The 20,663-nt window shown below is 40.4% G+C and overlaps 1 protein-coding gene across 2 annotated transcripts; it reads left to right on the top strand.

The window, feature by feature from the left end:
- The first annotated feature begins 696 nt into the window (after window positions 1-696).
- Window positions 697-20,658, top strand: cers5 (ceramide synthase 5). 2 transcript variants are annotated; one of them, XM_037101927.1, is made up of 10 exons: window positions 697-1,052; window positions 8,276-8,381; window positions 9,429-9,559; window positions 9,809-9,866; window positions 10,010-10,060; window positions 11,254-11,346; window positions 13,916-14,044; window positions 16,149-16,255; window positions 17,503-17,659; window positions 19,737-20,658. In XM_037101927.1, the coding sequence occupies exons 1-10, from the start codon at window positions 880-882 to the stop codon at window positions 19,896-19,898; spliced, it is 1,167 nt and encodes a 388-aa protein (XP_036957822.1). In that variant the 5' UTR covers window positions 697-879; the 3' UTR covers window positions 19,899-20,658. The 2 variants fall into 2 exon arrangements, with proteins under 2 accessions (XP_036957822.1, XP_036957824.1); XM_037101929.1 differs by lacking the exon at window positions 697-1,052 and adding an exon at window positions 1,641-1,879.
- The last annotated feature ends 5 nt before the right edge of the window (window positions 20,659-20,663 follow it).

Genomic DNA, 20,663 nt, shown 5'->3' with positions numbered 1-20,663 from the left:
AGGGACTCTCCTCACTTCCTCAATTCCAACCCCTCATCTCAGGGCGGCAGCCAACATTTGTCAAATGCACCGGTGATGGCTGTAAAATACAGGAAGCTGGGTTTTATTACCTTCAAAATGAGAAACTAGGAGAATGGGCTGCTTTTTAGGCTTTTTCGCAAGTAATTATGAGCCAAAAAGCAAGTATTTCCGGTCTCTGTGTTAATTTAAATAGGCAGATTTTTTTTATTTTATTTATTTTTTTACTTGTTTAGACAGTTCCGTCATGGCATTTAGGCTTATAATGATAATAATAATGATGATAATACCAACAACAACAACAACACTAATACTACTAATAATAATTGTGATTGTGATTATTATTGTTGTTGTTGTTGTTATGTATTAATTTATTTTTTTATCTGATGCCTCATGTTAAGATGGGTGTTCAATCGAAAAAGTCTCGGAAAAGACTCGACTTGTTTTAGTTTTACTGTTTAAAAGTGAGGGAATATTTCTTGACCAAAGAGAGATTAAGAGATAAACAGTCAAGTTCAGGTCCAAAACTACTTAAAAATCAAGCGGTGTGCATAATAAAAAACATATATAATAACTGAAAGAAGAAAAAAAAGAAAAAAGAAAAAAAAACACGTGAATGAACCTAAACAAATATTTACCGTTACAACGTCGACCGTTACGACATTTATTTTGAAAACCAGAGCCGGATGTGCAGCTCCCACTCCGGCTCCCTTAACTTTGCGGTGAAGTTGAGTGTGGCAGCTCATCTTTTCGAGTGACCCAGGGGCAGGAGGGGTGTACAGCAAGTCCCCGCACATCTTTTCTTTCGGATAAGACACGAACTAACTAAGTCATCGTCCGGGGAAAGGCACTCTCTGAAACATGGCTGCTCTCTCAGCCTGGTTTTGGAACGAGAGGTTTTGGCTGCCACACAATGTAACCTGGGCGGATCTGGCAGACCCAGCTCCCGGGGTGGAGTACCCCAAAGCTGGACACTTGTTGAACGCCTTGCCGCTTGCTCTGGGAATTTTCGCCGTCAGGATACTCTTCGAAAGGTTCGTACTTTCCGCTCATTTAGAGTCTTTTGTTGTTAGAGAGGGGAAATTCCCCCCAAGACCTCCTTTAACGGACTTTTTTTCTTGAAATAATGGCAACAGGAAAGCCACCTTCACTCACTTACTAACTCAAACTTTCATCAGTACACCGACAGACCTGATACAGTGCCCTCACTGATGTCAACCCTGTATTCAAATTTCCACTGGAATAATAGTTTAGGCTGTGATGGCTGTAAGATTAGCCTTTTCTATGATCCGTATCTGTTTCCTGTTTCTGAATCCTGATAAACCTGTAATGGGAGTCACGTTTTGTGCAGTTTCATTGATTCCAATAAAATGGATATAAATCACAGTGGACTGTAAACATCGTCGTAAACTGAAATTTCAGATAAGGGCCTTCAGAGTATTGCTGTTGGTTATGATTAGATGACAGATGATTACAAAACGTTTTCATAATTTCATTGTTGTATTCATCATAGCTGATGGTGTCGCAGCCAATTCGTGGTTACTATTTTTTTTTACTCTGGGTGAAACCACGCCCACTTCCGTATGACAGAACCCGGGAAAAGTTAGCATTTCAACCGAGGATGTCCCCACTACATCCCTCCAGCTGCTGACATGCCAACAAGTTAACATGACTAGAATTGACTGGATTCCAGACAAATAGAGAAGACCGCTGCAGCTAATTAAGCTGCTATGCTCGACTCAGACTGCTCTTTCAGAATTTACGTTTGTCATTTATTCCCACAAGAAACCTACAGAGCGCACAGTGAGGAACTAGCTACCCTAGCTACCTTCTTCTTGCCTCATTTGTCTTCTTATAAACGGTAATGTCGTCACATTCAGTGGCCCTCATCACTATTTTCCTTCTTTTCTTTTTAGCGGGACATGCGCATTTCATGGGGAACACAGGTGTCTAGGCTGTAGTCGTGAAAGTGTTTTTTTCTAAAGTACCAGTGCCATCATTTTTTTCCTAGGATAAATCACAAATGTATTGTGGACCTGGACCCGAGGGCACCGCCCAGTGTTGCTCCCAGGTTTACCCAGTGGCCACTCCTGGTACTGCAGTGTGAAATTCCCTCGCGGCCAAAAGAACATTAGCTCAATAGACCGCCGTCATGAATGTCGTTCATAAAACTGTTAACAGGACACCTCGAACTGCACACAAGGTCAAATATGATTCTTTCTATTATGAATTATTACTCAATGGAGGCTTTGCATTTGCAAAACCTTCTTCAAGCTGAGAAAAGCAATTTTAACAGCCTAATCTAAATTCTAAAAAAGAAGCAAGGATCAATATGTCAATGAATCTTGCCTTGGAGCCAGACTGTGGTGACAGCTGTATTGAAGTCAACACCTAACATATCTACGTCATATGATTTCAGATGAGGAAGAATCTCCGGAAGCTGAAGAACACACTTCTTAGAGTAGGTTAATAAAGGATTTCACAACTTTCTGGCACCAAAGCATGATTCAGTGACGTCATGACCCTTCCGTCTCTTAAGTTCCTCCAGCACAACCTGAAAGTAACACCCAGATAAAAGGAAACGTTTTGGGCCTTTGCTCACAAGCACCTCACGAAGCACCATGCCCAGACATGGGTGAAAAAAAGCGCTGTGAAAGTTCTGGTGCCAAATTTAAAAACTAGTGGCACCATGCCTAAAAGCTGCTATTTCAAACATAAAAAAACTTTCCCAAATAGAGAGGGACTATGAAATAACAGCATTGTGTGTTCTGGCCATCCGAAGAGAGAATTAAAATGATCAGCTGTGTGACCCAAGTCAATATGTGTACATCTGAGGTGAACGCTTCAATAATGTAGTGTCTGTGCAATGTGACACACCTTAATTTCTTTTGCAAGGTGATTCCTCTGTTCTTACAACTGCTAGATGATCTGTGACTTTTACATGTGTAATTATCATACATTAACACAATGCAGGAGTGTCATTGACATATCTCTCTCTTCCTGGTGCATGGCTGTAAAATCTTTATTGATCATTGTCCACATAATGATTAAAAAGTCTGAGAAAAAAGTTGCATTTAATCAGAAGGATTTCTCAAGTTTTCTGATAACAAATGGAAACATATTACAGTAGGGAGTAAACATTTATTGTTATGCATGATATATAAAAACACAAACACAGTTGGCTACCTAACATTGCATATAGAGTATAGATATAAATATTCCTGTAAATCAGATTTGGGTGGGTTAGCTAGGGATGACTTATTGTCACTCAGACATGGTCTGTAGACTTGACACCTGCAGGACTAGGCCCAAGAACAGCACCAGGCTTTGTTTAATTTAGACATGGTCAAGAGGCTGTAAATAAGAAGCAGTCAGATATTGGAGGTGTCTAATGAGAGGATCAGAGGCATGTGATCAGATGCCACCTGTCCCAGGTGCCAAAGCTGACTGTCTGTCCACATCTAACGCGAGGCTGTCCTTGTGGAGAGACAGATCCGCGGTGATGTTATCAGTGAGCGTTTACCCTGCCGACACTCTGACCGGCTGACTGGCTCATTCATTTATTTATCAGAAATAAACATCACACCGCAGCTTGAGTTCCCACTCCTCTTTCTGCAAGACCTAAACAGGCCACGCGTTCACACTGTGCTCAGACAACGGCTGGAAGAGGGTCACAAAAGCACACACTGATGAGATTGCGTTCTGATGGGGACGTTCTCTTGCACATCCTGCCACAAACTGGTTTTTGGTTCATGGCCTTTTTAAATACAGTTGCAAAGTGTGTCAGGGGGTGGGGGGGCATTGCAGACGGCATCTAAGCAAATTTGCCTCTGGAGGAGGTTGGGCTATGTTTGCACTACAGTGATGTGTGTGTGTCACATTATTACATAGAGCCCCTTTGAACAACAGAAACAGAAATTTCAGAAGTCCAGCAACTTCCACTGTTTGTACACATTTTACTGCAGTTATACTTAGCTCTTAGGTGAACACCTGCATTATCTTTTTCGTACTGTTGCGCATCAGACTTTCATTTCACCAGCGTTTGCCTTCACAGCTAGCCTAGTTTCTCTTAGAACAGCATGTTTTACACTCATCTGTAAAGCATAGTTGCAGAATTATTCCTCTACCTGCAGGCAGTTCTTCTTTCTGACTAATAAAGGCGGCTGTCCTTGGCTCCTCCTCCTCTAGACCAGTTTCATCTTGTTTGATTATAATCATTGCTTTGCTGTTGGCAGTGACTTTGTAGACAAGGGCAGTCAGGCTGTTTTGTGTGTGGAAGCCTCGGCCTTCCTAAGCTGTGTCATGGGTTGAACAGTTGAGACTACAATCTGAAATGTGCATGGGATTATGAGATGTCGTGTAAATCTTTCATGGCCATTATTTTGACTTTTTTCCTCAAGCTGCCTTCCAGGTATTCTCTCTGTCAGAACCGTTGAGGAAGTGAGGGTTGATGCTAAACAAAACGTCACTGTGATGTATTTGAACACCCCCCTTTTCACTGCGTTCCGTTTATTGCCTGCATAATCTGGCTTTGTTTTGTCCCAAAGTCACGTTTCCTCCACGCATCTGTCAATTCAGTTTCAAAACATGGCGTAATAACAAATGAAGGCCGCAATTACACCCAGCGCTGTGCTATGAATAGAGTCCCGCCTGTGCTGTAGCTTAGGCCCGGGGACTGGGAAGCTTCCCCACTGTCAAGGTTGTATGTAGCTCACTGCTGCGTGTACACCGACCACACTGAGCCTGTCTCTTGGTAACTGCCTTGGTGTGTGTTGGTTTGGTCAGGTCCTGAGGAGGAACAGGGATGTTTAGACGTTTTAGATAAATATATTACCTTGCGTGTCACACTTTTTCCCCTCCTTTTGCTGCCGTCCACCAATTAGCACCGCAGGCTCAGGCTTGCATGGGCTATTTCTGTCCATTCATCCTCCCGTTTGTCATGAATTTTAAAGGCCTGTGTTTACAATAGAACCTAGACTGTCGCATGCGTCTGTGCCACTATCCGCTCATTTTTGATCTTTTTCTACAAGTAATCAGTTACCAGTTTAATGGAGAGATTGTTAGATAGCAAGTATGGGCACTTTAAGTGTAAGGACTGAGGTGACTCGAGGTGAATCAGACTTACAAGCTGCGTGAATTTCACATCACTTTAGCGATGCATGCTAGCTTTGCTCAGTTAAAACAGTTTTATGTTCATTGTGTGAGGCCGGATTGGATTTCCTTGAGTAATGTTTGATAACATAATGCCACATGCATCTGACCGATCCAGTACAACCTCTCTGCAGAATGTGTTTTTGTGTGGTTCATTTGAACCTCTGCCCAAGTTTACTTTCAGAGTCACTCACTAGATAGTGGGTGAAGTGAATCTGTTTTTCAAAGGTCATAAAAGAACTAATACAGAAATCATCTTTGCTTAAAGAACCCATTTTCAAGAGCATAATCACGTAGGTTTCGGATTACTCTCTGTGTGCTATAAACTCTATGTGTAGACATTAACTGTGCTTGCTTGTTTGGAATTGGGTGGTGTAAAGTTGTATAACCCAGCAAATCTACATACTTGTAATTGCTCTAAAGGTCATTTCAAAACAACAAGTAAAGTGCTTTGAAGTGAGGCTGGTTCTTGCAGAGAGACCATAAAAAAAAACAGTGGCGCCAAGAAGTGCAAGTGGTCTTATGTCAGACAAAAAGCCGTTTTGTTTGTTTTTGAGTTTTTTTTTCTCCCACATTTCTCATAGTGAGACACAATGGCCCAGGCTAGTTTGTGGTTAGTGTCAAATTCCCATCAGCCTTTCCTTGTACCCTGCTCAGACAAAGGATGTTTCATCATATAGAGGTTTCTGCCATGGTTCAAATCTGGTTCAGTATTGCTGAACAAATAGTGCACCTGCAAAACCTGATTGTAGCGAGCTTAAAGACAGATGAGACACGTTAAAATGCAGTGATTTTATCAGCTTATCGTAGGGTTATGCATCAGTCAGGCTGTCTCTGGTATGTTCTGGTTTATGTCACAGACTGAACAAAAGCTAGCTATGTTGAAATCCTGTCTGGTGTTCAAGCCATGTTCAGTTTTCACTAAGCAAATGGCTAACAAGACATACAGTATAGTTAATACATGCACAAAACCCATTGCATCACTGAGCCGTTGCTGTCCCAATGATCAGCTGATCTAAAAGTTGATGAACGATTGCAATCAAAGACACGAGGCTGTCATAAACCAAATTGTTGCAGAGGTCTCAAAGTTCTGAAGTTTAGATTTGTCATGTTTCCCTATTGCTACTATTAGGAACTTTCAGCCAGTCAGCTATTTGTGTCACAATTGTCATTTTCATTGGAAATTACCCATTAGTCAACATTGACAAAAAGAAAGTCACAACCTTGTTCAGTTGGGTCTTAACTAAATGCTTCCTCATGACTGCATTCGTCTGCAGAGTGACTGGAGATATGATTTGGCAGATTTAAAGTGGTTACCCTCATCTTCCCTCCTCTAAGTATTTGTTAGTGGTATCGTTGTTAGCGATGCAGTCGCAAGGATTCCTTTCTATTATCTTACGAGTAGCAACTACAAACAACACAGGACAAAAAGTGAGTTTATTCAGTCGTTTAATCTAAAATAGAGATGTAATTGCAAGTAGAAATGGTACCAAGCTGTTGGATCGCCAGTCAGCCTTCATTGTCCTGGGATAGATTTGATGCCGGTGACAGACAAAACTGCCTCCAAATGATATCATTATTCTATAGCCATTGCATCCTGCAATCTACATTCCATTGAGAAGTTAAAGCAAAAAAAAAAAAAAATATTGCCTGCTACTTATCTTTAGAAGTTTTGTGAATATAAAGGAAAAAACACCAAAGATGTCAGTGCTCCTGCTCTCCTGAATATTTATAGCTGTAGATTGTAAAAATAAACCAAGTATACATGCAATCTGTGATTAAAAGCAAGAGTAAACTGTTGATTTTACATGTTTTCATTTGAGACGTCAGACAGGAAATTCTTGGAGCTGTAATGCTGTACTCTGAGAGCTGTATGATCACATGATCAAGTCATACCGTGACATTTCAATTAGGAGGCGTCTTTCTTCACCTCTCACTGACTCAATTGTCTGAGTTTCTTCAGGAGTCTACACTTTCACTCAGAGCCATGAACATACTTTGCATTCCTCATTAACTCTTAGGGGAAGCAAGCCAAGAGGTCGACAGTTCACCCCACACCACAGTTTACATTCAGTCTCCGTGTACATTTTATAACATTGTGAAGCAAAACAACAGCAAAGCTAGACTTTATTTATTTTATTTATATATAGCCTCCTCAAGAGCTTCTGTGTACATTTTTGCAGCTGCTGCACTGAGATTGCTGACCTTGTAATTGATTGATTCAGCCTCTTTTTTTTATTCTGCTGGACAATAACACAGAATTTAAAGGGACAGTTCAGATTGAGATTTGATGAGATGTGTGAGTTTGTCACTGGTAGCAGTGTTAATACATAGTTAACTGGTCATGCTCGTAATTGTAAGGTGTGTTAGGAGGCGTCTCACAGGCTTACAAGTGGACATTCTTTACCCGTGGATTAATTATCCTGTCATGCTGTTTGATAAAACAAAGCTGTGGTTTCAAGGTCAGTGTATTACTGCGCATAAAGACCCATTGTTGCATTGTTATATTAGACCCAAAATTATAAGACTCAACCTTACTGGACCTGACTCACAGCTTAATTCTTAATTCATATTAAGCCTACATGGTATCAGTGACAGCAGTCCACCAGAAACTGCGTCTGGCTAAGAAGCCGTTCTTTGTACATAATGAGTGGCTTAGCTAATTGAACCCAGCTGTCCGCATATGACACAGTTTGTATAACCTGTTAGTCACAGCGCAGCTTTCCCAATTTTGGTTGCAAAAACGTTTACGGTAAGCTAAGGGCTGCTTTCCCAGCTGAACGTGACAGTTCGGTCATATGCAGAACAGAACTACAGGCAGGGGTCATACAAGGTCATGATGTTCCCATAATGAAGAAGAAGATATCCTGGGGGGATTTTTTAAAACTTACAGCAAAGACGCTTCATGCTGTAGCTCATTATTGTTTTGTTGATAAGGCGCTGATCTCTGTTTAATGGTAAGAATCGTTTATCACAAAAACATTCTAAACTTTGAATGTGTGAAGGAACCCTGATTATCCATCTGATCACAAATTGGATGCCAGTGTGCATGTGTTAACAACATCATGTGACCCATCATCTCTCGCATCTTTCACCTCTGACACAGATTTATTGCCAGCCCCTGTGCCTGGAGTCTCCACATTCAGCCAGGTGTTTTACGACAAGCTCAGCCCAATGCAGTGCTGGAGAAAGTGTTTACATCCATCACAAAGGTTTGTCTTCTTTCCTTTTCCTGTAACAAAGCATTTATGTACCGGAAACAAAGCATGTGAGATTACAGAGCTGGCCACATGGGGGTTAGAAATACAACCCAATACTGTCAATATCTGACTACTGTTTAACCAAACAATGATGCTTGACTACCTAAAGAGAAATATACTCCTGCATTTGTTATAGGAATTACAAGAATGCATCTTGAGAATTTTGGCATTGACCACAGTGGGGTAGAAAACTTTTGTGTCAGCTTCCAAAACACAAAACTGGGGCATTCCAGTCTCCCTTGTAGGTCAAGTTTTTTGATGGGCTTACATGTTTTATCTTATATATTCAGAAACTGATACCATGTCATAATATTTTTTTAAAAATGTGATATATATTCATGCAGGAAAAAAAGCAGCAGAAACACAACAACAAAAGAAATGAAGCAAGTTGTGTCGGAGAGATATGAACAACATAAACCAGCAAAAAGATAAAATAATAACATCAAAATCACAATAATCATGATAAAACAAAATGTAATATTTCCCAAAACGACAGTTTACATTCTATAAGATCAATATGAAAACCTGTCTAACATGAAATAAGATGCAAGACTTTAATGGAAACTGTTGTCCCTAAACTGAAAGTGCATATTGGTCCTTCACTTTCTGGATAAAGGGGCTGAGGTGGCTTACACGTGATGAAGCGGAGGGTTGATCCAGGCAGTGAAACTGAGTCTTTGTTAATAAATTGAATCAGTATTTATGGCAACAGAATGGAAAAAAGACGCATGGATTTTGTTTAGTAGAGGGAGTGAGCTCGAGCATAGCCGTGAACGATGAAGCGATTGTGCAAGAGCACATTTCTATCCTGAGTGTAACATTTGCTGAAAATGTCTTACATCTATTGTAGCAGTTCGCAGTTTTCACTGACACTTGTAGCAACAGTCTTCTCTGCATTTGCTAACGTCACATACTCTCAACGGATCTCGAAATGCAATTTGCTAATGCTTTGATAGATACTGCATCGTGGCTTCAGTTGTTTCTTGTCTCCCTGCACAGAATCCAGACTCTCGCCATCTGGACGGCCTGTCCAAGCAGCTGGACTGGGAGGTGCGAAAGGTCCAGCGTTGGTTCAGACACCGCAGGAACCAAGATAAACCCAGCACACACACTAAGTTCTGCGAGAGCATGTAGGTTAATGCCTATTGTGTTTACCTTTAACCTCTCTGCAGGCTAATGTACACAATGTTTGTGTTTTCCCTGCAGCTGTTAGACTGTAAGATTAAGTGGATTTAGATCTAAAACAAGAACCAGGATCAAGTTAGAAAAGGATTGTGGCACAACATGTGTTGCTGATGGATAAGTAGATGTGTTTTTTCTCTCTTCCACCAGTCTTATTTTCTGGGTCATAATTTCTTCTCTTTCTTCTTTACTTCTAGGTGGAGGTTTACATTTTATTCGTGCATATTTACCTATGGGTTTCGGTTTCTGTGGCAGGTGAGCAGCATAGCCTCAGAGCAACAAACATTGCTAATAAGGAGGGAGAAATTTTCCGTTACCTTGTTTGACTGTCATGGTATATTTCCATAAACAATAGCGCTGTCGACTGTTTGCTGAACTAATGCGCCTTTGTTTTTTAGTCTCCTTGGATTTGGGATACACGGCATTGCTGGTACGGTTACCCCTATCAGGTATGACACAGTTTTAATCTGTCCATATAATTTACGATCAAAGACAACATCTACAGCCTTAGAAATTACCTCAGAGTTGAAACAACGTTGTCAGAAACTGGACATTTATTGCAGGGCTGTGGTGCACAGTTAGATGTATAAAGCCACAGAGAAGAGTAGCTTCTGCTGACTTTTTTCCTCTCCCACCTTTGCCTTTGCTTTTAATAAATCTTGTATAAATAAAAAGCAGTCTGACAAGTAGTAATATCATCCAGATGTCCATGGGTTCCTGTGAATTCCCCCGTATCATGTTGAGATTAAAAGCAACAAAAGGCAAGGTTTGTCTTGAAACTTCAAAAAATGCTTATATTTAACAGTAATCCCTTCAAGTTTTTGAATATGCTATATGATACTTGAAAAATGCTTGATTTTCAACATAATCTGGTGTTGCATCAAGACACTCACACATGGTAACCTGAAATCTTATTGATATTTGACATGAAACATAGATATAGCTGGTGAAAAAAAAACATAGCGATTGTATGCATTAACTAACGAATTTTGGTTTAATTTTCTTTGAAAGTGCTTGAAATGTGCTTGAATTTCACTCATAAAAAGCTGTATTTGGCCTGTTAAATACAGATTGCACATACTTAGTTTGTATTGAAGGACAGCTGTTGATCCAGACATAAAAAAGTAACTGATAGATAGTTGTGTATATATATAGATGAACTGGCTGTATGAAATGACCCATGAGATACCAGACATTTGCTGAATGTCCTGTACAGAGTTAGCCAGCCTTTAATATCACTGGCATTTATTTTGTAAATCAATGGGCATGAATGATTAATGGGAATATACTGGATTTATTTGATTTTTGCACTTTAGTCACAGTCAATGTTAACATTCCTATCATATACCAACTCATGCAGCAGGCTCACATTCAGATTTGTCCAGAATTCTAGCAGTAAAATTCAAATGTGTCTCAGACTCAAAGGCGTCATCTAGTCTGCCTTTCTAGGAATTGTCAGGCGTGACACATTGTTCTCATTGGCAGGACTTCTCACGCCTTACTGCTTAGGCACTTTGGATGTCGTGGTAATTCACTGGGCCATGATGTGCGCTGTGATGTTATGTTGCACAGTGTAAATTAAAATGAGTCAAATTTTGAATTAGCTCCCTCAACCTTCCTCACCTCTGTCCTGTCTCTCCAGGTCATGACTCCTCATCTATACTACTACTATGTGACAGAACTGGCCTTTTACTGGTCGCTCATGTTCTCCCAGTTCACCGACATTAAAAGGAAGGTAAGAGGAACAACATCAGCTCTGTCTCTGATGGTTTATATCACAGTGGATACATCTCAGCTACCAGTCCCTGTGAAACATTTGATAATATTTCTTGTGTTCCTCATTTGGCAGTGGAAGAGAATGTGTGAAAGTGTGTGTGTCTGTGATTGTGTTTGATGCAAAACATTTCAGGCGTATGCTCTGTTACAAGCTCGTAGAGTTTGGATGATCACATGTGTATGTTTTTTTTTTTTTTTTGGAAGGGGGCGGGGTAAAGTTGGTGCTGCTCAGTCTGTGAATGCTTTGTATTTCCAGCACGAAGGCACCCACTGTCATGTGATGGAGCAGGCCTAACTCTATTAGAATTACAGAAATTCCACAGAATACCAGCGTGTAGGAGCTGGAGTTAGTCTCAGCCACAGACACTTGCCTTTGATGTTGTTTTACACAGCAAATGAAAAAAGTAGGCCAGTGCTACGAGAGTCGAGCTGACGGCTAAGAGGCATTCTGTAGAATCATGTGTATTCATGATATGATGTTCAGATGCAGCAGCTGAAGCTCCTGCTGCATTAGCTTTTGGGTTCATGTCGTAGATTTTTAAAGTCCTTTTCACTGTTCAGCCTTTGCTCAACACAGTTGCTTTATTATTACTTTAAAGCGAGCTCCAAACCACAAAGGCAGTGGGTAAATATGGACATTAAACAAGCAAAAGGGCCAGTATACATGCAAGCAATGGTGATTTTCAGATTGAAGCTGGTCAACAGAGGAAGATTGTAAGGTTTTATGACCTTTTAGAGAGATTCTTTAAAGATGGATGGATGCGCTCTGTTTGCTTTACATAAAGAGTCTTAATATCCAGCAGTCAGGAGATGTCAGCCTGGACTCTGGCACAGATTTGTGCATATTATCTTTATAGCATTTTACACAGTGTTCTTCATTGGCACAGACCATTAAAAATGCTGAAATGTATGTTGAATTATGGTAATGTTCAGTAAGTGTACGATAAGGAGTATAAAGCTGGTGGGGAATTAAGAGCAACCAGATTCAATGTAAAATCGGACATGTTTAAGACCAAATAGATTTTTTTACGATATCAGTTTCAGACCTTCCTGTTTGTCTGTCCCCTGTACAGTCTGCCACTGTCAGCCCACATGACTTGCCTGTCAGACGCACATGTCTCCTACCCTAAGCTTCACTCTTAAGCCGCCGCCACTTGTGTATTTGTCTTGTCGTGTGGATGTCCTGCAATGTTAATCCTTCACCTACATCTTCCTCTCACTGTGAAAGTCTGTCTGCGTGAATCAAGCACTTCAGATTTTAGTTTAGTTCAGTTTCATTCTGCCTGTTTCCTCTAAGAGAGTGAACACCGCCTGTTAAGAAATAATGGTGATGAAATTCAGTAGAAACTAGAGAAGCAATTACTGAAGTAAATGCAGTGTGAATACTGGAACCTGTTGCTAAACTGCATTTCTGGCTTTAAAAGTGGAATAATATACAGTATGACTAATAAATGACAGGTGTGAGGGAGTTTAAAGAGTTGGAAGAGTAAGAAATGGTCATATTAGTATGACTGGGATTTAAAAGTGAAATAAATCTAATGTATAAACGACATGGACCAATTAGATTAGCGATTAATCTCCCCTTTGACATGATTCGTACGTCAGGCTTTTTATGTTTCCAGTTTGTCATAGTGAAACTGTAATAGTCATAAATGGAGGCAGAGGTTGCCAAGCAGACAAAGCACTAAAACATTTAAAAAAGAGAATGACTTGTGGTACAAAGAGCCATGGCACACGTCCACTCAAAGTGTCAATAAAACGTGTTTGTGTTGTGTATTCGGCCATAATTCCTGTTTCACTGATAAACAGTCTGACATGACTTTCTGTCTCGCAACAGTGTGAATTAATAGTTTTGGGGTTACTGATGGTGTGAGATTGAGGGGCTGAGATAGGAGACGAACAAGGTTATTATTATTATTATTTATTTTTTTTTTTTTTGTGGTGATGCGTACAGGACAGGAAATTGGGTTTTTGGTTGTGAGAGAGTTTATTTCTTATATGCTGTCATCTTACGCTCATACAGAATGCTGCACTCAGATAATTCAAAAGCAAACCATGTGGCACATTGCTGTCATAGATTTGCAGGCTGTGGATTCTGTAACAAAGCAGTTGCAGTATTATTTTATTCTTATGTGTATATAAATAAAGTAATATTGCAACTGCTTGCTGTTTATACTGTAATGTGCTGCACTATTTTTAATCATCTCTTGCTCTAATTTTGTTGTTTACTACCTTATCAATGTCACGAAAGCCATTTTATCTATGTAATTGATTTCAGCTCAAATTGCAACTTTACTTTTATTGCTGTTTCAGTGATCTTCCATTTGTTCAATATTATTATGTTATTGTGTTATTTTCTCTGAACCTCAAGATTGTTCTGTAAGTCAAGGCACTTTGTAACTTGATTTTTGAAGGGCTGTGTGCTATAATGACTTATTTTCAGTCAGTAGAATTAAATGCTTCATGTCATTATTTTTGGTAAAAAGTGCTCTGTATGCTTACCATCCCTCTCCCTTTCTTAATTTCAGGACTTCCTGATCATGTTCATCCATCACCTGGCTACAATCAGCCTGATCAGCTTTTCCTACGTCAACAACATGGTGCGAGTTGGGAGCCTCGTCATGTGTGTCCACGATTCCTCAGACTTCCTGCTAGAGGTCAGTTGGACACAGCGGTCACTGTGATCACACACTGCTGCACACTGAGTTGAACTGAAATTTCCATGTTGCACATTTTAAGCAGCTAACTACAATTCAAATATCTTTCTCTTCACCTTCATTACAGCCAGTTTTTGCATTGTTTGACATTTTGGTGATATTGCTGCCGTTGTGACATACATGCAAACTTAAACTAATCATTCCACCAGTGTTGCCACAGTTACCTTGAAAAAGTAATCTGATTACTCCTTTAAAAAGTAACTTAATCACTTTACTGATTACTTGTTTTTAAAAGTAACTAAGTTAGATTTCGAGTTACTCTATTAGTTACATTCAGCAGCTGTGACAACACCCTTACCGCATCAATGTATGAATGACAACTGGTTTTGCCAATACTCACATTACAGTGACGCCAAGCACGGCATTGATAGTAGTAGGGATCTTGTATATTATGGCACTAAACAAGGGCGAGTCAACCGTGTTTTAAGGCAGCATTTCCTCTACAAAATACCACCCAACCAACTTCTTCAACCCTCCCCCACTTACTTTTTTTGCACCAAAGTCCAGTTTTTATTGTTTGGGTGGTGGGGGACCTCCTGCAGTAGTTGAGGCTGAGGCTTTGCTCGCAGCTCTCTGCTTAACACCACCTGGTGGGACTTGCTCTGTAAACTTAACTGTGCTGCAACTCCAAATGCTTATTCAAATTTGACGTTGTGTTTTTGAAGCTTGATGGTACTTTGTCACCGGCTCAGAGTGTACAACAAGCCTTAATATTCTCATCTTTAGCTGACACAAACTCAAAATAACGACTGTATTTCCAGCTAGAAAATGCGCATCTCTCTCCTCCCTCCATCGTTTGTGTTTGTGTCGCTGCGTGGTGTTACACTTGAGTTGTCCTCGTGCTGACAAAAGTTGACCTGTTGCATACATGACATCACTCCTCGAGACGCAAGAAAAAAAGCAAAAATGTATATTCTTACTAAGGGAAATGACAAAAATAATAGTAAGTAAATAAGTAACTTTAATCTGATTACTGGTTTGGAAATATTAACGCATTAGATTACTTGCTAATGAAAAAAGTGGTCAGATTAGCTAGCTTTACTAAGTAATATGTTACTTGCATCAATGCTCTCCACCAGGTTCTTGTGGTGACAAAAATCATAAGTGTGTACACATATATCTAATGAATTGACCACATAAAGTATGATGTGATTTGAACAGGTCGAGGCAGATGGCTGCCTACCATTGAGTCCAGTCCAGTTCATCAAGGTCCCTGTCTGCTAAAAGACAGTTTTATTCTCGCCACTGTCACCAAGCGCTGGTTCATGGGGGAAATGTTGGTTCTCTGTAAATGAATATGGTCTAGACCTGCTCAATTTGTAAAGTGTCAGAAGATGACTTTTATTGTGAATTTGCACTGTACAAATAAAGATTGATTGATTGATAGGAGCCAAAATGCATATGTAGCCTGTGTAATCGGTTATTGTTTGTTTTTGCTGCAAAGTCCTTTTGGTGACTGTTACTTCCTGTCATTGGCACCTGGGGATGGTTGCACATATTTGTTCACTTCACAGAGTGAGTGGAGCAAAGAGGGTGAATCAGGCTCAGATATTTTCTGTTCACTAAATTGCAGCAGTTGCTATTAATTCAAAAGCTGCTAAGAGGCTAAATTGGCCTCTTATCTGTGTAATGTTATTAAAAAATCCATGTTGTCCAGATACATTTTTGGGGGTTTTTTTTTTGCTTTTTTTTGGAACTACTCACAGACGAGAGGCAATCTAGCCTCTTAGGAGCTTTTGAATGAATAGTAGTTGCTACAAGTACTGTTGATAGAGTAATTGTGTAGCCTCAGCTTTTACATACTGGAGTTTCCCTTTAGGATATTATTCAGTTGCCTTTTTGCTCCACATCAGTTGATTTCTAAAACAATGTAGATGAATTGTGATTGTTATTCAGTGTTTCCAGCCACTTACCTTTGGCTGAGATTCAAACAGATTAGTGCAATTAGGAGGGGTTGATGAATGGGGGAAAAAAAACCAAAAACACAAATCTCGACACAAATCTCATTAAAATCTGTTTCTTCTGTTATTTTCCTTTCCTGCAGGCAGCCAAGCTGGCAAACTACGCAAAGACCCAGCGCTTGTGTGACTTCCTCTTCATTGTGTTTAGTGTGGTATTCTTCATCACACGACTTGTTATTTATCCAATATGGTGAGTTCTCAGCGACACCTGTAACCTCTTAGCACTGGGCAGTATGTTAATGTTACCGTCATCACGATATCAGACCATGAGATTTTGGTCACTGTTATGTGTTGATATGCCGTATGTGATTTTCTGAACCCTGCCACTTAGTCATTTTGCCCACATTGTTTAATTTTATTATAAAAGTGAATTAATCTCATTGTCTGTATATTTTGTGCTGTGACACTTGACTTAGTTTTTGTCAAATTCTAGTGTTTATGAAGTGCTTTTGAGGAGATTTCAGACTATTGGGATAAATATTATTGCCTAAAAGTATAGAAATATTATTTTAAGGTCATATCACCCAGCACTATAATATCTGCTGTAATATTTCAGAAGTCCACTGGAAAAAATGCTTTTATGTTATTTTGGCAGGACAACATTAAAGATGTCTGAGCTCAGCATGGAAAACCTGTGTATAACACTGTCTTTTAGCTTTGCTTTTGTAAGCAAACGCTTTCACAGAAGAACATTATACTTCTTCTTTGGCTCCTTAAAATTACTGTAATTGCAGTACATATGCTGTAGCTGTAATTTGTCACACTGGTGGGCAGCACACCAACCTGTTCCAACAACCAAGCTCCGTTTTTTTAGAAATAACTACAAGGTCATGCAGCTACCACCAGTTTATAATCAGAAGAGGCAGTTTCCAGCACGGCTCCAGATGCATCATCATTTCACTTCTCCTCCGGAGTTCTGTGATCGTGTTTTAAATGGAGCCATTTAGATAGCGACTATTCCTTGACTGGGACCTGGATGTTGAAGCTCAACCTCCAGAGAGACAGACAATAGGGAGCCGATCATTGGCATAAGTAACCTGAGCAGCTATATTCAGTGTCTTGGTGTGGATGAGTGATAAAGCTAGTGTTGCCGGTGCAGTTACCTGGACTGAAATCCATACCTCTGATGGGGGAGGTGGGTCTGTTGACAACCTGCTGTCACTCACCTGGATTTAAAGGAAGACACGACCTCAGCAGCCATTCAGCTGACATAACAGCAGATCTATGATACTCGCCTGCTCTGTTGCCCTTGGTATCCAAATGGGAATTACAGTCTGTAATGACATAATGGGCCTCATTGGAAGATTAAAGAACAGCGTGACTAGATTTTGCTCTCACTGGGATAAATTATAATGTGTGTGTGTGTGTATATACGAGTGTGCATGAGATGACAAATTCATATTTTCCCTTACGTGCACATCTCCTTCTTTTTACAAGGATCCTGAACTCCACTATGTTTGAGAGCTGGGCCATAGTCGGGCCGTACCCGTCCTGGTGGCTCTTCAACTTCTTACTGCTGGTCCTCCAAGTGCTGCACATCATCTGGTTCTACCTCATAGCCCGGATAGCTGTCAAAGCCATGCTGCGGGGCAAGGTGGGTCACCACACAGACACACAGACCAGGAGATGAGTGAGAAGTACTGTGATGTAGAGCTGAACTTGATTCATAGTCTTTCAAAGTTTTTCTCTCTTTCAAATGCTATAAGGAACTGTTTTGCTGTTGTTGTTGTTGCCTCTGGCGGCCCCCATGTATAGAAGATGACAATGGTGAAGTAAAGTAAACTCAGTTTTAGTGACGCACTGTACCACCAGACTACAGAGCAGCTGCTCAATTCATCCTCAGCACTTTGTCCCAACATCATAACAATACAGAAGGAGCCGTCCTTTCGTTGAGGACCTTGTTTGCTTATGTCGGGTTATATAGAGACATCAGTATTAAACTGAGGCAGTTTCATAACAACATTTATGACATTCTTTTATGAATCCTATCTAAATAATCAGTCATATCTCTGAGCTGTTTTTGACTGACAGCCGTTGCGCGGGACGGTGCCCCTCGCTCACAGTAGGCCGGCCTCCAGGATGAAGAAAACAGTTGGTTCATGAGGAGCACCTGCTGGAGCTATATGTAGCATCCAAAGCGCAAAATCATATAGGCCAACTGTAAGAGATTAAATGCAGCCCTCTCATTTCCTCTTCCTCTCCTCTTGTAAAAACAAAAAAAGGATCAGCAGCAGTGGTGACATTTCAGATGATGCATGTAGGGGAAACACTGCCATTTATAAAGTCTCTAGTCGGTGGTATGAACACCTGTTACATTCACTTCACACTGTTATTTCATGGGTTTTTTTCTGCAGATCAAATTCAGTCCAAATTTAGGCTTAGACAAAAAAATGTCTTCTTTCAAAACCATTGTGTGAGCATAGATTATCAAAGATGTCCCAAACCAACTGACCATGAAACATCAACTCTAAAGACTTGCAGGGTCATAACGAGGCCATTCAACTGATTTATTGATGGATGTGGTTATAACAGGTCAATGAGCAAAGGGGCCATAAAAAAGAGCAAATAAACATTTGTCGGAGCCAGGCATGTGTCCATGTGCAGAATGTTTATTGAAAAGTAAAATGTAACACCATGGCTATTTTTGGCACCTCTACACTTCTTTTTTTATCCCCAAGCTGTCCATGATTCTGTCTTCTTCTCTCTGCAGACGGCGTTTGTTTCCTCTCCCTCTGGATTGAGAGAGGGAGATCCTGTCTTTCTCTCTGTCTTTGTCCAATGAGACCTCCTCCACTGCTCTCTCCTCGCTTCTCTCCGTTTGCTTTGTCTGCTCAAGACTTCTCTCTTCTCTGTCTCTGGCTGTGAGTTTCCATTCCCTCCCTCTGTTATGATTCTTTTCACGCACCTTCATTCCTATGTGTTGATTTCCGCATAATTGCATTGGGTTTCTATTGGACAGCCACTGCAGCAGATCAACACTTAGATTCACTCAGAAGTGAAGATGTGTAAATGATGAGTAATGTGGTAATAGTGTCATGAATGTCAGGTATGTCCCACTGTTTCTCATCAGACAGGAGTTTGTTGAACTTGAGACCAATCCAAGTCTCCCTGTCCCAAATTGATTTTAAAAGTTTTTACTTGCATCCATTTTAAAGTGGAAATCTTCACTGTAGCTTCTGAGCAAAAGGGTTAGCATGCACCCTGTCTAAAGTGGGTGAACAACCTTACTGGGAAAAGAAAAATTGACTAAGGTATAATTAAGAGAAATATTGTCTTTGTCTACAAGTACAGTTAGCTTCATGAGTCTCACGTTCAACCTGTAACAATTTTAATGCCTCGTTTTTCATCTGGGATGTTTATGATATCTCCACACAGTCAGAGGAATAAAAGTGTGCCGGGTTCAAAGTCTATATACTATAAAATCCGAGTACACCACAAAGTGTCTTGCCTACGTGCCTCTGAAGACTTAATCTGAACAGTAGTGATTGTAACAGCTTATGTTTCAGAAGTAGTTGACGTAGTTGCCTAAATTCAGGAGTGCTGCTGCAACAGAAAGTCTCAGTTTCCATCATCTCTCTGTTTCAATCATAATTAGGTTGGTAATTTTGTAATATGACTGACTGAGTGTGAGTACTCAGAGCTTTCATTGTTTTCCTTGTTCTGCCTTCCAGGTGTGCAATGATGTCCGCAGCGACATTGAGAGCAGCTCGGATGATGAGGTCGACACGCCCACAGAAGGCCTCAAGGCTTCTCACACTCCCAAAGGAGAAAACGGCACTAACGGCCACTGTGCTGCTGCTAAAGCCCGCCTGCAGAACCACAGCAGCTGGTGACATGGAGCCCCCTGCAGTTCATCCCTGCAACAAGAGCTGTTTGTCCCATGACGCTCTTGACATGCGAGGCTCACCTACATTCACTCACACACACACACACTCATTCTGCTATCACACTGACTGATTCATTCGTCGGTGAACCGATGGTGGATACACAGACACTGACATCTGCTTTGGGAGCCCAGTAATGACACGTATGACAGAAAACTGAGATGGAAATCAGTTGAAGCAAATAATTTGCATAGCCTTATTTTTCAAACAATGGGGATTTATTTGCTGCCACGTGTTGGTTGGTTTCAATGTTCCCTCCCAGTTTTATTGGTCAGAGGAACTTGATTTTATTTGATTTCAGGATTAATTCACACCAAACCGCAAAGGGCAGAAAACTGTGATGACGCAGCAGGTATTATAGATATAAATAACTGTGTTCTAGCTGTGGTTTTATCAGCTCTTTATAAAAGGGCGCCTGCTGTGTTTTTGACCAAAAGTGCACTTCAACAGTTAAAATAGTGTCAGTTCTGTCCTTTGCGATTTATTGTGGGTTTATCTTTTAACCATACCGTTTGTAATATGTTTATTTCTGTTTTACTTTTTTTTTTTTTTACTACTTCTTCTGAGACCAAATCTTTATGAACTAGTTTGATGTCACTGCCTTTAGAGGAATCCAGGTATGAGGACTGTACTAACTGTCTGGTATCAAGTTCTCACTTGAGTGCCTTGTAAAAATGTACTTCAAAATATATTCTGTTGTGGAAACATGGCTTT

The sequence above is a fragment of the Acanthopagrus latus genome, chromosome 6 (genome assembly GCF_904848185.1).
Source record: "Acanthopagrus latus isolate v.2019 chromosome 6, fAcaLat1.1, whole genome shotgun sequence".
NCBI classification, from domain to species: Eukaryota; Metazoa; Chordata; class Actinopteri; order Spariformes; family Sparidae; genus Acanthopagrus; species Acanthopagrus latus.
This window is presented reverse-complemented; position numbering and strand designations above follow the sequence as displayed.